Source organism: Hippocampus bargibanti, linkage group LG02 (genome assembly GCF_051943395.1).
Source record: "Hippocampus bargibanti isolate YZ-2025 linkage group LG02, ASM5194339v1, whole genome shotgun sequence".
In the NCBI taxonomy this organism is placed as follows: domain Eukaryota; kingdom Metazoa; phylum Chordata; class Actinopteri; order Syngnathiformes; family Syngnathidae; genus Hippocampus; species Hippocampus bargibanti.
In genome coordinates, this window is record NC_142735.1 from 8,465,698 (window position 1) to 8,482,334 (window position 16,637).

Below are 16,637 nucleotides of genomic sequence, written 5' to 3' on the forward strand. Positions count from 1 at the left end.
TTATATGCGGATATGTAAGTGGTTTAAAAAATCCTTTCTTTAAAAGTCTCATTTAATCTTAAAGTGCATTACTATATTTTTCAGTACCAATTAAAATTTTGTGCCTTTGTACAATCAGTGGGATCAGCAGCAATGCATATTTGTGAATGATAAAAGTAAATTGCACATTTGTCTAAGGAAATATGAGGTGTTTCATGAAATGTTTTGTAAAAGGATAGTTAATTACATTTCAATATTTTCAGAATGTTCTTGTGCTTCTTTACACCAAAACAAAGGAAAGACATGATCTTTTTGTTATTTTTAGCAGAGTATGGTATAATTTTAATGGTCCGGCCCACTTGACATCTCCATAGGCCGTATGTGGCCCACGATGCGAAATGAGTTTGACACCCCTGGTTAGACTTTCGGATGCTCAGTAACAGGGAAATGCGCATCGATGTGGTCGAAAATAAAAAGTATCTCGACAACAAAGACACGGGGGAGCTTTTTATTTTGGAGAGAATAGACGGAGAATCGTTGTGCACCTTCAAAACAACCGCGTTTGGCTCTTTGAAATTGGAGGCAACGATTGCGAATCCCATTCGCATGTTCAACATTGAAGTGGAAATCACAGATATTAATGACAACGCTCCTCATTTTTGAAGAGGCACCTTCCATTTTCGACATCTCCGAGTCCAGCCCAGTTGGAGAGAGTTTCTCCCTGAATAATGCAGTAGACGCAGATGTTGGGCTCAATTCTGTGCAAAACTACTACCTGAGCTCAAGCTCAGATGGGGAGAGACAGCACCAAATTTGCAGATTTAATTCTGACAAAAGAGCTGGACAGAGAGGAGCAGGCTGCTCATCATTTCATCCTCACTGCGGTGGACGGCGGAGTTCCCACGCGCACAGGCACGGCCAGCATCATTGTTCGATTCCTAGATGTTAATGACAATGTTCCATCATTTGACAAGGACAAATACTTTGTTGAGGTGATGGAGAACTCCCCTATTGGCAGTCTGGTGATTTAAACGCCACAGATTTAGATGAAGGCTCCAATTCAGATGTGCTTTATTCTTATAGTTTGTACACGTCGGAAAGAATACAGAATGTGTTTTCTTTAAATCAAGAAAATGGCGAAATCCGAGTGAAGGAGATGATTAATTATGAGAATTTGAAATCTTATGAAATGGAAGTTATCGCAAGTGACAGGGGCCTAAAAGCCTTACTGAGCCAGTGCAAGATGATGATACAAGTGACCGATATGAATGACAACCACCCGGAAATTTCTATCAAGTCCTTTCAAAGCTCCATTAAAGAGAATATAGCTATAGACACTGTAATAGCAGTTGTGAGTGTAAGTGACAAGGATTCCGGCAATAATGGAGTGGTGGATCTTCGCATTCCAAACAACATGCCTTTTAAACTGAGGGAGTTGCCTGATAACTTTTATAAATTAATTGTTTCGGAGCCATTGGACCGTGAGAAGGTTCCGGAATACAACATCACATTCACCGTCTCCGACAGAGGTTCTCCTCCTTTAAGTGACAATGAAACCATTACTTTGCAGCTGCTGGATGTGAATGACAACGTCCCACACTTCCCTCAGTCCTTTTATACCATACGTGTGATGGAGAATAATGGGCGCCTTGCTCAGCTCGCTCAGTGCCTTTGACCCCACCTCCATGAGAACCAGTGTACTTCATCCTGGAGAAGGAGATCGCCAACACCTCTGTGTCCATGCTCTTTTCCATCAATCCAGAGAACGGGAACCTTTACACACTCAAGACTTTTGACTATGAGATAGGGAAGGACTTCCTCTTCCACATCGAGGCCCGAGACTCTGGTTCTCCTCCGCTGAGCAGCAACATGACCGTCCACATCATCATCATGGATCAGAATGACAACACCCCGGTTATCGTCCTTCCTTGGCGAGCGCACGGCTCCACGGTTGAAGAGAAGATCCCCAGATCCACAGATAAAGGCTCCTTGTTGGCCAAGGTGATTGCCTTGGATGTGGATTCCGTGCACAACTCTCGCATCACCTACCAGTTCTTGCAGGTGACCGACGCCTCCTTGTTCAGTCTGGACCAGTATAATGGTAAGATCCACACCATGAGTATGTTCAGCTACAAATATTCTCGTCACCAGAGACTTGTTGTTGTTGTTGCCAAGGACAATGGGCAGCCAGCAATCTCTGCGACAGTGACCATCAAGCTGTCCACGGTGGAAACGGCAGTAAAGGCCTACTCGGACATGACGGAGGTGCCTCTGGATTACGACATAGTGCTATCCCATTTAAAAGTTCAGGAGTGAAAATATAAATATCAGATCAACATCAACAAAGTCATGCACACACACACACACACACACACACACACACACACTTTTCTTTGAACTACAGCCACAAATTATCGTGGGATTCAAGGTTCGTGTATTGTCATAAATTATGTTTCCATGGGGTTTCGTTCCATAAAATGTTTTCTCAGTCTTGCAAGGCTGCAACGACCAAACTAAACAGAAGTAGATGGAAAATGAAACAAAAACTACACATGAAATGTATTAAAACTCATTTGGAAGTTTTCTTCTCATATATGACACTTTTTTTCTGCCTTTTAAATCCAGGTAAGTGTCAGAGATATGACAGACAGACACCGTGGACAGAGACTCAGAACCAGAAAGATTGTCCCCACTGCCGGCAGGAGACGCAGTCATCAGATAACATACGTCTGAATTGTGCGCCCCTCTGCCAAGCTATTTATTGAGAGTATATGCAAATTACAGTGATATATTAGTAAAACACAGTTTTCTTGATTATAATGCCACGCCTCTGGGCGTTCTGAGCACCAACAGCTGCAAGCAGTAAAACATAAGACATTTTAATTGGTTGTCTTTTCCAAGAACTGATAAATTTGTAATCTGGCGCTTGTGCAGGATGTTTAAGCCGTAAATAACTTTGGTGGAAAAGGAGTATCTCAAGCCCTAAATTCGGTGCAAGGCCGGACCTTCTAGAATCTTGATGGAGACGACAGTTCACCTTGCCGTGTCTGTTTCACTCAGATTTACTGTGGCCATCTGCGCTTTGACTGTAGGCCCATTGTTTAGTTGGTCAGCAAAGCACGGCACTTTTAAACATGATAAATTATTATTCTCCATCATTCCCACCTCTTAATCATTTTTAAAAGTGATAGCAAACATTATCTTGACAGTGATCGTGGAGTGTAAAAAATGTGGGAAAAAAACAAAATAGTAAATATAATGGCATATATGTGTCTATACGATTGGGATATATGTATATAGGTAAAATACAAGACAGAAGACATTCCCCGCAATAGCCTAACAATCAATGGGAAGCATGTATGTATATATATACCCCCCAGTCCCACCTCTTAATCATATTTCAAAGTTGCATTTTCATTAGTCTGATTATATGACTGGAGTGTCATTTTAAATTACTGTTCAACAAATTGCTCATTCATGACAGTTTCAAAATCACGGTGGGCATTTGGAAACAGTTCAACTTAATTTGAAGACACCAGATAATAACCAATATACCTAAAAAACATATTTTTCTTTTTCATTAAAAACAAATTTGGGAACATCTCTCATTTCATCCCCGCCCCTTTTTTTCTCTTGGGAAAAGAACAACGATATTGGGATAAAATGTACGTCAGCATGCAATCCGATCTTAGCATGCAGGGAAAATCCAGATCGGTCCCTCCGTCCAAAGGCCGTGAGATACGAGTTCCACATCGCTTGACTCCACACCCCTAGATAGGCTGCGTGACTGGTCCCTCTGGTCATCTGGTGGCCCCTTCCGTCACCAGCCTCGACGCGTCTGTGGTAGCAGCCTGGTATATCATGGTCCAGTCTGCTCCTGAAAATAATGGATGAGAACACAAAATGTGCGTATGTCTCCTCAATGAACCATTCTTTGAGGAGCGCCTGGGTCCATGCATTTACATGGAGCCGGGAGCTCTCGGCCACGTTCCACCTCAAAAGGCGTGGAACCCCTGGCAGAATTTACGGTGACCCTCGAGCCTGAGTAGCGCAATTGGCACAGCCTCAAACCTTTTAAAATATCTCTCCAGGTCACCACCATATAATTCCTAGATTCTAGTCACTGTATTGTATTTCGATCTTACCGTGGTTTTCTGATGAACCCCATTTCCCCCGTCTGGAGTCTCCAACCGTTGATACAAACCTTCCGTCTCTGGCCACTCCGTCTGCAGTCCCCCTACTCAGGAATTCACCCAAACGGTCTGCAAGAAGGTGGTTAACGTGGAAAAAACAAAAACGACACAAACAAAAAACAAATATACTATCTTTCCCCTGAAACATTAAAAGTCTCCAACTACATCAGCATAGGAGTTGATCTCCCATCAACTGCTTTCTCTAGCACCTTCAAAAACCCTTACCATCTCTTTGGCTAACCCGTCTCCTCCTAATATTCTAATCAGGAAACAATTCATACACAACATCAACAACTGTTCATCCTACTTGAATATCATCAACAACTGCATCCAATCCCCACTCTAACTGTTGAAACTTTAGAGTTCATATTGATGAGCACCTCTCTTTCTACCATTACACCCAAATTACCAAAACTGCATTCTTCTACCTAAAAAAAAAAGTTTCTCGTCTCCGCTCCGTTTCCACACACTGCTGCACACACCCCCATAAATATCCCCACAATCAAGGCCTCATCTGATCTTTCTTGACCCCCACCAAAACACTCCGTCCCGCAGCCCCCAATCCTCTAACACAAATCTCCTTGACATCCCTGTAGCCAGACTCAGAACTGGGGGGCATCCAGCCTTCAGATAGATAGCCGCCCCCGCCCATGGGACGCAACCTCAAAAACTAAATTGTTCCATAATGCTTTTTTTCATGTTTTAATCTCGTTACTCATGCTTCCTTTTAGATCGATTTTTGGCGTCAATTAAGTATGCTTGTCTTCAGGCGTACATTTAATTTAGCATTTTAGCTCTTGTGAAGCATCTATGAGTGCAATAAGAAACACTTTCAAATTACATTTATTAATATTATCATCATTAATATACGAGTTTCTTGGTGTGGCATATAAACCATCTTTTCCTTTTTTTTCTTATTTCCTGTTGCTTCGCTGACATTGTAAAAATTTTCGAACCATGTAGCCACTGTGACAATCGGGATCATTCTAACAAAAACAATGTGGCCTTTTTTTCCTTTTTGAAACCATTTGCCGAATGCTGCCCCTCATCTGACGCATGCTGGATATATTTGTTCGATTGGGTTCAGTTGGTGGGGTGGTGTCGGTCAAAATGTTGTCGATCTCTCTCCCCCCACTCCTTTCTGAAAAAGAACAGAAGTTGAGGCATTTTAACAAAACTACCAAAATCAAGCACCTCCAATTAGTCAGTTTGCACGAGGGTATCATGTAAACCCCCCAAAAACCATGCAAATTGGAATTTTTCTTTCCATTTGGGATCGTAAAATAAAAAAAAGGTCAAATTGGCCACAGAGTACCAAGATGGCGCCCCCCTGTGTGGCTGCCTCCACAGCAGCTCTTTCCCTTTCTTGTCTGCTTTTTCACTTTTTTACTTTTCCGTTTTTGCTTTGCCTAATCTCGTTCCATAAACCTACGGAGAGGAGATGGGCATCTTTTCTTTTGCTCATCGCCGTTATTTTTTACTTTTTCATCGCTCCTGTGAACGGGGAATCCACGCGCACGCGGAATCCCATTGTTTACAGTCGAGACCAGCTGCTAGCGTGGCGGGCTAATAGCGGACTAGCGGCCGCCGCACCAGACATCCCCGATGAACTGAAGAGGAGGAAACGAGGATGTCTGGCGGGGAAGATCGCCGCAAAAGAACGAGGAAATACCGACACGTTCTCCCGTCCGTCATCATGGGGAATGTGAGATCGCTCCCGAATAAAATGGACGAGCTGGCGGCGCTAACGCGGCACCAGAGGGAGTACCGGGAAGCCAGCTTGCTACTCGTCACGGAGACATGGCTTTCGGCAATCACTCCGGACGCCCACGCAGAGTTGGAGGGCTTCCAACTCGTACGAGCGGACAGAAATGAAGGCAGCGGTAAGCAGAAAGGAGGGGGGATTGCTGTATTTGTGAATGACAAATGGTGCAACCCTGGGCACATCACGGTGAAGGAAAAACTTTGCACTCGGGACATCGAGCTGCTAGCCGTTAGCCTCCGGCCGCATTACCTGCCACGGGAATTCTCACACGTCATAGCCGTGACGACGTACATTCCCCCTACGGCAAATGGCGGCGCTGCCTCCGATGCCCTAATATCTGTTGTAAACAAGCTGCAAACCCAGTCCCCCAACGCATTGTTTATCATCTCAGGGGACTTCAGTCACATTTCCCTGAAATTCTCCCTCCCAACATTCACACAGTATGTAACTTGTGCCATCAGAGACAATAACATATTGGACCTATTTTATTCAAACGCCAAGGATGCATACAAACCCTCCCCCCTCCCCCCTCTCGGAAGAGCAGACCACAATATGGTTTATCTCCAGCCTGTGTACAAACCCCTTGTCCAGAGGCAACCAGCTGTGACCCGCACGATCAAAAGATGGTCCACAGAAGCTGAAGAAGCTCTGCGGGACTGTTTTGATTCAACCAGGTGGGAGCTCTTTACTGAGATTCATGGGGAGGACATTGACTCACTCACCAACACCATCACAGACTACATTAACTTTTGTGAACAAAACACCGTACCCACCAGGACTGTGCGGTGTTTTGCCAACAACAAACCATGGATTAATCCCGACATAAAAGTCCTCCTGAAGGAGAAGAAAAGGGCTTTTGTGTCGGGCAACAGAGAGGAACTGAAGGCCGTGCAGATCCAACTGAGGAGGAAGATCAGAGAGGGGAAGAAGGCCTACAGGATGAAAATGGAGGAGCAGCTGCAAGCCAGCAATGTCGCTGGTGTCTGGAAGGGCCTGAAAAACATCTCAGGCCACAAAAGCCCAGTGACATTGAACGAAAAAGACAAGGACTGGGCAGATGAACTCAACCGCTTTTTCAATCGGTTTGACAAGACGCCAGCCGCCCCCGGCCCACCGTCAACTTCACCTGTAGCTGCACCTGCACCAACTCTCACTGTGGCCTTACCCTCCCTGCCCCCTCTCACGACCAGCTTTCCACAACCAACATCTGCCCTCCCAACCGTTGCCACACCCTCAGCCGCCACTCTGCCTCCTGGTTCCTGCCTGTCTGTCACAACTGCGCAGGTGAGGAACCAACTGAGGAGGATGCAGGTGAGGAAAGCAGCAGGTCCGGATGATATCAGTTCCCGACTCCTTAAGACCTGCTCCGACCAGCTGTGTGTCATTGTCCAGCACTTGTTCAACCTGAGCCTGAAGCTGGGCAGAGTTCCACAGCTGTGGAAAACGTCATGCCTGGTCCCAGTGCCCAAGATTGCCAACCCCAAAGAGCTCAACAGCTACAGACCGGTGGCGCTGACGTCTCACCTGAAGAAGACGCTGGAGAGACTCGTCCTCGCCCACCTGCGACCGCTGGCAAGCTCATCGCTGGACCCGCTACAGTTTGCCTACCAGCCCAGCATCGGTGTGGAGGATGCCATCATCTACCTCCTCCATACGGCTTTGCTGCACCTGGAGAATGCTGGGAGCACGGTGAGGATCACATTCTTCGATTTCTCCAGTGCCTTCAACACCATCCAGCCAAGTCTACTGGGGGACAAGCTGCGGCATGCCGGAGTCGACCATCACCTCACATCCTGGATTACAGATTACCTCACAAACAGGCCACAGTACGTGAGAGTAAAGAACTGTGAGTCGGGCAGGCTTCTCTGCAGCACCGGAGCGCCGCAGGGAACAGTCCTGGCTCTATTCCTCTTCACCCTCTACACCTCGGACTTCAATTACAACACCCCAACCTGCCACCTTCAGAAGTTCTCTGACGACTCAGCCATTGTCGGCCTCATTACAGAGGGAGACGATAGGGAGTACAGGGGACTGACAAAGGACTTTGTGGACTGGTGCCAGAAGAATCACCTCCAGATCAACACCCGGAAAACCAAGGAGCTGGTGGTGGACTTCTGCAGGAAACAATCCTCACCTGCACCATTGAACATCCAGGGTTCGGACATTGAGAGGGTGACCTCCTACAAGTACCTGGGTGTTACTCTCAACAATAAACTGGACTGGACAACAAACACGGATGCCCTAATCAAAAAGGGACAGAGTCGCCTCTTCCTCCTCAGGAAACTGAGGTCTTTTGGAGTTCAGCGGTCACTCCTAAAGACTTTCTATGACTCTGTGGTGGCATCAGCCATCCACTATGGCATTGTCTGCTGGTCAGGCAGCATCACCACCCGGGACAGAAAAAGACTGGAGCGCTTTGTCAAGCGGGCCAGTTCTGTAGTGGGCTGCTCGCTGGACTCTCTAGAGGAGGTGGGCAACAGACGGACGCTAGCTAAACTAAAAGCTATGACGGACAGCCCCTCCCACCTCCTCCTGCCCATCCTGACAGCTCTGGGTAGCTCCTTTAGCCAGAGACTATTACACCCGCGCTGCAAGAAGGAGAGGTACCGCCGCTCGTTCCTACCGACTGCTGTCAGGCTTCACAATTCCCAATGATCACATGTGAAAAAAAAAAAAAAAAAAACTGGACACTTGTAAATATGGATTTTTGCAATATATCTAAATGCGTTTCTTGATTCTGCACTATGTACAGTCTTGTTTATCGAACGGTTTTTGCACATCTACATTTGCACAGTATACAGTTGACATTTTTATTTTGTTATGCTTAGAATATCTTGGCTTTGCGGCTTGACAGTGCTGTGGACATCATGGAGCTTGTCTGAACGGGTGGATGCAAGTGGCTGTGCATTCAGAGTCCATTTCTTTCACGTCACCACAATTTGAACAGCCAGCTTGATTTCAGAGATTTTCAATTTGGTCAATTTTTGGTGAACAGCTTGTCGCGCTTGAATGTTTGTTATCCTCCCCTTCTTGTGATTTATGCCTGCATGAGGAGTCCCTCACACATTGATTAGAGTATTTTGTTAACAAACGCCGTGTAAATTCTTCTTTTCTTAATCCAATCAATATCCTCAACCCTCACAACAGTGTTAACAATTGTGCAAAACCTTATATCACATTTTTGGTGAGCTCAGGTATTCTTGCCTACCGGTTTAACCCATCAACTCCTTATTTCTAATCTAATTCCGTTCAGTCTAGATGTACGCACGTATTATATCGTCGACACAGCTCACCTTTTATTTCCAGAACCATCAGTACTCACCACTCGAGAACAAATGCTATCTCATAACTGCCTCAAAACAAAACGTATGCGGAAAAAGTGGTCAACACCGCTTCTCTCTATCCCCTGTGATCGAAAGGGGGAGAAATGCAACAAGTTAATTCAAACCTCAAAACATCATTGTTTTTAAACTTTCACTCTACCAAAGCATACCGTCCTCACATTTCTTCCCACTGAGGCAATGATGAATTAATAGACCTTGTCTTTTTTTGCTATATTAGCTGCCCAAGCGAGGCAGTCAAAAATCAACAGTACACAAAAACATTCCAGATTAAACCAGCAAAATAACATGCCTTCCCGCATACCCCAAAATAATTTCTAATTATTCATCGTATTGTTTACTTCATTTTAGAGCATATTTTCTCGAACCATCATAATCCTTCTAAATGTATCAATATAAATCACAATTCCATACAACACGTATTCCAATAGAATGCCATCCATCACTAATATGATTTTTGTCTCTCTCTTTCCTGATGTAAAATGTAAAATTCTAACTCACGTTACCCTCTGAAGTCTGAAACCAAATACTTTGGGACTTTTTTGGACCCAACTCGCATTTCTCTCTGTGCGAAAATGCGGTCCGTGTCCGTTTCAAAATAATTTTGGCAGTTTTCTTGCCTTCGGGCACTTCTCTTTGCTTACAACCATACGGCCATAATATGCTAAATTTTCTTTTTGCCCAATCTTTATATTTTAATAACGTTTTAGTTCCGCCAACATCTCTCTCAGAGTAAAGTTACTCTCTTTTTTATAGGCATAATTATATCGCATTATCGATTTGGTGTTTGCCATCGACGAGCATTAATTCATCAACCTTATTTCGGCACCTCAGATCGAAGGCAGTTTGATTTCGAATGTCCGAGTAGGACTGACCACATTCCAACACTTCGTCCGTTCAAAGCAGAAACAAGTGTGTTGTCAACTTTTTATACATTCGGGGCGCCCCTAAATACTGCCTGAGATCTGCGGGCCGGAACACGCATCGCGCTACCTTTTTCCACCTTTTTCTTGTGTGGTTTTCCATCTATTTTTTTTCTTTCGGCATCGTAAATATTTACTTGAACAAACAGTGTCGATCCTTCAACGTCTATATCAACCAATTGTTTTTTTCTACAAATTCTTTTTCATCGAGGCAGACTGGCAACTAATTTGATTTAACTCGTTTCCAAAAAACGGGAAGACTTTCGCGGAGCCATGTTAGTGCCTCGACTTCACTGTAATTTACATGAAATCGCAATCTCGATCCGGCGTGTTTTTTCGAAATAAAATATTTAGGTGCCGGCGCCGAATTAAATTTTCATTAATACTGTAGCCGTTGAGGAATGAGCACACACGACTAAATGTGGAGACGTGTTTATTCCAACGGCTAACAAGTGGATCTGCACTGAACAGCAAAAGCAGTGCAATACATGCAACATGAACTCCCCCCTCCCCTGCACCTGCTGGGTGAGATGCCTGGTCCTAGTGCCCGCCACCCAGCCCCCCCCAGAATACCCAGAAGGAAGGTCAAGATGAAAATTTTGCAGGGTCTTAACCAGCCTGCCCCAACGACTACGCAGTCCGTCATTAGGTGATGTAGGTGATTCGGGCGAGACCTCAGTGGGGGAACGACACTCAACCCTGGCATGCCGCTGTGAGGCTGGAGGTTTCGGAGAGCGTCTGCGACGTAGGGCCTGGGCCGGCGAAACGTCCTCGCCTGCAACTAAATGAGCCGGTTTGAGCCTGTCTATTGAAATTCCCTCCCTCCGCCCACCCATATCGAGCACAAAACTCTTTTCACCGTGTTCGAGCACTCTAAACGGGCCGTCGTACGGCGGTCGGAGGGGAGAGCGATGGGCATCGTGACGCACAAAGACGAAACGGGCTGACCTAAGAGCAGACGGAACAAATATTTTGGGGACGCAGTGGTGAATTGGTGCTGGAGTCAGGGGCTCTGCTGGCAAAAGGGGGAATGAAGGTGCACCCGAAGCTTCAGGCAGAAATTCACCAGGAACGCGGAGTGGTTGACCGAGCACTAACTCTGCGGGGGCGGCGTTAAGGTCTTCTTTAGGGGCCGAACGTAACCCGAGCAGGACCCACGGAAGCTGGTCGACCCAGTTACCGTCCGACAGCGCGGCCCGTAGCGCGGCTTTCAGTGACCGGTGGAAGCGTTCGCACATCCCGTTAGCCTGCGGGTGGTAGGCCATAGTGCGGTGTACCTGCACACCCAAGGACTGCGCCATGGCCGACCAGAGCTCGGACACAAACTGGGGGCCTCTGTCCGAAGTGATATCGGATGGCGTGCCGAAACGTGCGACCCAGGACGACAGGAATGCGCGAGCAATATCTGCAGAGGTCGTGGAGGACCTAGTGGTTCGATCGACCATGGTGAGGAGATGTGTGCAACCCTGCGAAGGAGGGAGGGGCCCGACCAGATCCACATGGACGTGGTCAAATCTCCTGTCCGGAATTGGAAAAGTTTCCAGGTTTGCTCGGGTGTGCCTGTGGACTTTGGCGCGCTGACATGCCACGCATGCAGCTGCCCACTTCCTGACGTCCTTCCGTAACCCAGGCCAGACAAACTTGGCCCCAATAAGTTTGACTGACGCCCGGACGCCAGGGTGTGAGAGGGAATGAATAGAATTAAAAATTCGCCGACGCCACTCCTGCGGAACCACGGGACGAGTGCGACCCGTAGACACATCACAAAGGAGAGCGGGACCCCCTTCACACAGTGCCACCTTCTCAAGTTTCAGGGCTGTGCCTGCTGCCTTGAGTTCGTGGATGTCTGGATCCTCAGAATGGGCGGTGGCCATCTCTGAAAAATTCACCCCGAGCTGGACTGGACACACAATCGCGCGTGACAAGCAATCGGCCACAGGGTTACATTTGCCGGCCACATGCTGAATGTCTGTTGTGAATTCAGAAATGGCCGCCAAATGCCGTTGCTGTCGGGCCGACCACGGTTCAGTCACCTTTGACATGGCGAATGTGAGTGGTTTGTGATCCACATATGCGGTAAACCGGCGCCCCTCGAGGAGGAAACGAAAATGGCGCGTTGCAAGATAGAGTGCTAACAACTCTGTCGAAAACACTGTACTTGCGTTCGTTATCTTGCAGTTTTCGACTGAAAAATGCAAGGGGCTGCCATTCGTTCTCCACAAGCTGCTCAACCACCGCCCCTACGGCAACATCAGACGCGTCGGTAGTCAAAGCTACCTGTGCGGTTGAGATTGGGTGGACCAGAAGAGTTGCACCCGCAAGAGCTTCCTTGACCCGTTGGAAGGATTGTGCTCGTTGCGGTGCCCACTCGACGGGGTCGTTAGCCTTCTTTTTTCTCAAGGCGCCGTAGAGGGGTTGTAGGAGGTCGGCTGCGTGAGGAAGAAACCGGTTGTAAAAATTGATCATTCCCAAAAACTCCTGCAGAGCCTTAACTGTGGCCGGGCGGGGGAAATCCACCACTGCTTATACTTTGGCGGGTAAGGGGATGGCGCCCTGTGGAGAAATGCGATGCCCCAAGAAATCGATCTTGGACAGACCAAATTGGCACTTAACAGGGTTGACTATAAGGCCGTGCGAATCAAGGCGCTTGAAAACTTCGGTTAAGTGCGACAGGTGTTCCTCCGGTGAAGGGCTGGCCACAAGGATGTCGTCTAGATAGACAAATACAAAATCAAGACCTCGCAAGACTGAGTCCATCAGTCTCTGAAAGGTCTGTGCCGCCCCCTTCAGGCCAAAAGGCATACGGAGGAATTCAAAAAGGCCAAAAGGGGTTATTACTGCAGTTTTTGGCACATCTTCTGCCCGTACCGGAACCTGGTGATAACCGCGAACGAGGTCAACTTTGGAAAAGATCACGGCTCCGGCCAAACGTGCGGAAAAGTCCTGGATGTGCGGAATTGGGTAACGGTCGTGTGTGGTTACATTATTAAGCCGACGAAAATCACCGCACGCCCGCCAAGAACCGTCACTTTTGGGGACCATGTGCAATGGTGAGGCCCACGGGCTGTTGGAACGCCTCACGATGCCCAAGCGCTCCATCGTCGCGAACTCCCCTTTCGCCATTGCCAATTTTGCCGCGTCGAGGCGACGAGCGCGGGCAAAAACTGGCGGGCCAACCGTGGAAATCAAATGCGCTACCCCGTGTTTAGTATCGGCATTGGAAAAGGCGGGTGTGGTTAACGACGGATAATCGGTCAGCAGGCATTCATAAACGTTACCCGATGTTAAATGATTTACATGCGTTAATGCCCCGAGCCCTCCAGCCTCACACGGAAAAGTGGCGAAAAAGATGGCGTCAATCAAACGTCGGTTGGCAATGTCCACAAGAAGTCCGTGAGCACATAAAAAATCGGCGCCAATTATGGGAACTGTGGTCGCGGCAACAATAAAGTTCCACTTGAATTCCCGTCCGTGGAAACGCACAGTCACCGACCTGGAACCGAAGTTAGCGATGGGCGAGCCGTTAGCTGCGCACAAGGCAGGCCCGCATCCACCTATCATCTTGTCCGCAGCGGTGGGCGTCAGCAGGCTTACTTGTGCCCCGCTGTCCACCAGGAAACGTCTTCCTGACGAGGAGTCCGTGACGAAAAGCAGCTCGCTTTCGTTGCTGGCGCCCACGGCTGCTACTGGTTGTCGGGCGTTGAAGATTCCTGTCGTCTCGTGGGAGCAGGGAGGTGCGCAGCGTCGAGCCTTGGCGCCAAACCGCTGATGGAAATAGCAGGTGGCTTTCCCGCGCCGCTTCTGCGATCCCACTGCGGCCACGACGGTCGGATCGATTTGCACGGCTAGCCGCCGTATCGCCAGAAGCACTCGATCTGCTTCTTCCGCCAAGCCACGATAGTCGCCGGTGGCTAGGCACGTGGAGTTAGCGAGCACGGCGCGCACTTCGGGTGGTAGCTGGCGAAGGAAAATGTGGGGGAAAAGGAATCCGCCATCATCCGAATTCAACAGCGACAGCATTTTGTCCATTAGATCCACTGCTGTTCCGTCGCTGAGTCCGGGAAGCGAAAGAAGTCTGTCTGCTCTCTCGGAGGCCGATAGCGTGAACCGCCGGAGCAGCAGTTGTTTGAGCGCGTCGTACTTCCCGCATCGTGGAGGCGCGCGCAGAAGTTGCGTCATGCGATGCGTTGTCGGTTGGTCGAGGGACGCCACGACCATGTAATATTTTGGGTCATCTGTCGTGACGCCTCGTAGGTGGAAAAGTGCTTCCACATGCTGGAACCACGAAGCCGGGTCGCTGTGCCAGAACTCGGGCAACTTCGCGGCGTAGGCGGCAGCTGCGAGTTTGGGCGCCGGTCGTGGCGACATGGCCGTAGAAGATACATCTTCGTCCGTTGCCATGAACATTTCCATCGTCGGGGTCACCAGTGTAGCCGTTGAGGAATGAGCACACACGACTAAATGTGGAGACGTGTTTATTCCAACGGCTAACAAGTGGATCTGCACTGAACAGCAAAAGCAGTGCAATACATGCAACATGAACTCCCCCCTCCCCTGCACCTGCTGGGTGAGATGCCTGGTCCTAGTGCCCGCCACAATACTATCGAAGCAGAGCGAATTATTAGCGTTCAATTTTCTCAACATCCCCCTTCTCTCTCTCTTTTTTTATTGTTTCTATGAATTTGGTCCAGTTCTTCACCGCATAGGGCGGACTCTATAACTGGGTTCGTTCAGTAGGACAGCAGTTCAAATTTACATTTGTGGTTTCTCCTTCTTCAACCCCCAAAAGGGTGAGGAGAACTTGCATACTGCATCCACAAAAGTCTGCTATTTGAATCCCACTGTATATTATATGAATTACGACACGTTATCGCAATTCCAGTCACACTCAGATGCGCTCACGCCCGAAACAACCCCGCGACATAGTCAAGCTCGCAAGCTTGACTCACAGACCCGCATGCTCACACATTGACTCACACAGGCACACAGACACAACCACAAGGATGATCAGTCCTTGTGTACCCAAAAACTAAGCTCAGTTCAGCACTCTCACTACCACATGAACTAGCTTAATTTTTTTCGAGGCTTTTCATTCTTCCAGACCTTCAAAAGGCTGTACTATCCAATCTTCAAGACCCAAACAAATAGGCTTGTCCTAAAATCAGTATCCGACTGACTTTCCGTACGTTTTTTTTCCATGGCGCAATGGCCCTTTAGAACGTTCTCATTTTCCTTAAATCAGTATCCGACTGACTTTCTGTACGTACTTTTCCATGGCGGACTGGCCCTTTAGAACGTTCTCTATCTTCCAAGACCCAAACAAATAGGCTTGTACTATCCAAAATCTTCCAAGACCTAAAGAAATAGGCTTGTACTATCGTTTATCAGATTGACCTCAATTTTTGGAGACGATCCTTCCGGTCCCGAGCCCGCCCAGGTTCGTTGGGATGGTGTTTGCGTCTCACCCGGCGAGCAGGCCTGGCTTCTGCCCCCAAGAAAAGGAGGTCCTCTCGAAATCTTGTTGGCCTTGCCGGTGCACCGGTACTTGACAGTCGCCGTAGACCGCTCACCGCAGGAGACGCGTTGCCATCCCGGACGAGCCCCCAAAAATGTCAGAGATATGACAGACAGACACCGTGGACAGAGACTCAGAACCAGAAAGATTGTCCCCACTGCCGGCAGGAGACGCAGTCATCAGATGACATACGTCTGAATTGTGCGCCCGTCTGCCAAGCTATTTATTGAGAGTATATGCAAATTACAGTGATATATTAGTAAAACACAGTTTTCTTGATTATAATGCCACGCCTCTGGCCGTTCTGAGCACCAACAGCTGCAAGCAGTAAAACATAAGACATTTTAATTGGTTGTCTTTTCCAAGAACTGATAAGTTTGTAATCTGGCGCTTGTACAGGATGTTTAAGCCGTGAATAACTTTGGTGGAAAAGGAGTATCTCAAGCCCTAAATTCTGTGCAAGGCCGGACCTTCTAGAATCTTGATGGAGACGACAGTTCACCTTGCCGTGTCTGTTTCACTCAGATTTACTGTGGCCATCTGCGCTTTGACTGTAGGCCCATTGTTTAGTTGGTCAGCAAAGCACGGCACTTTTAAAAATGATAAATTATTATTCTCCACCAGTAAGTGTAAGATATTTTTGAAGCAATGTTTTAACGACATGTTAAATTTGTGTTTTGATTGTACAACATGGGCCACATTTGCTGAATCTGGCAACTTGGTTCATGTTATCTTTGCATCGAAGCACTCTTCACAGGCTACTTTAAAAACAATGTCTTTTTATTAGCCCTGTAGTAACCTGATATCACCCTTTCTTTTTCTTCCCACTCTATAGTACCCTAAATGAGGGAAGGCCACTCTGCAACTTGGAGGTATGCAAGAGTCTCACTCTCAGGCCATACACTTTAAAAATGTCTTCCG

The 16,637-nt window shown here is 47.7% G+C and overlaps 1 protein-coding gene and 1 pseudogene across 4 annotated transcripts in view; both read left to right on the plus strand.

The window, feature by feature from the left end:
• Window positions 1–16,637, plus strand: part of LOC148901438 (protocadherin alpha-C2-like) — a 53,506-nt gene that overhangs the window by 33,412 nt on the left and 3,457 nt on the right. For all 4 annotated transcript variants that reach the window (XM_089023733.1, XM_089023742.1, XM_089023750.1 and 1 more), the window contains exon 2: window positions 16,552–16,588. In XM_089023733.1, the coding sequence (XP_088879859.1) occupies window positions 16,552–16,563 (12 nt within the window). In that variant the 3' untranslated portion in view covers window positions 16,564–16,588. The remainder of the gene's footprint in view (window positions 1–16,551; window positions 16,589–16,637) is intronic.
• Window positions 388–2,348, plus strand: LOC148901440 (protocadherin alpha-C2-like; annotated as a pseudogene).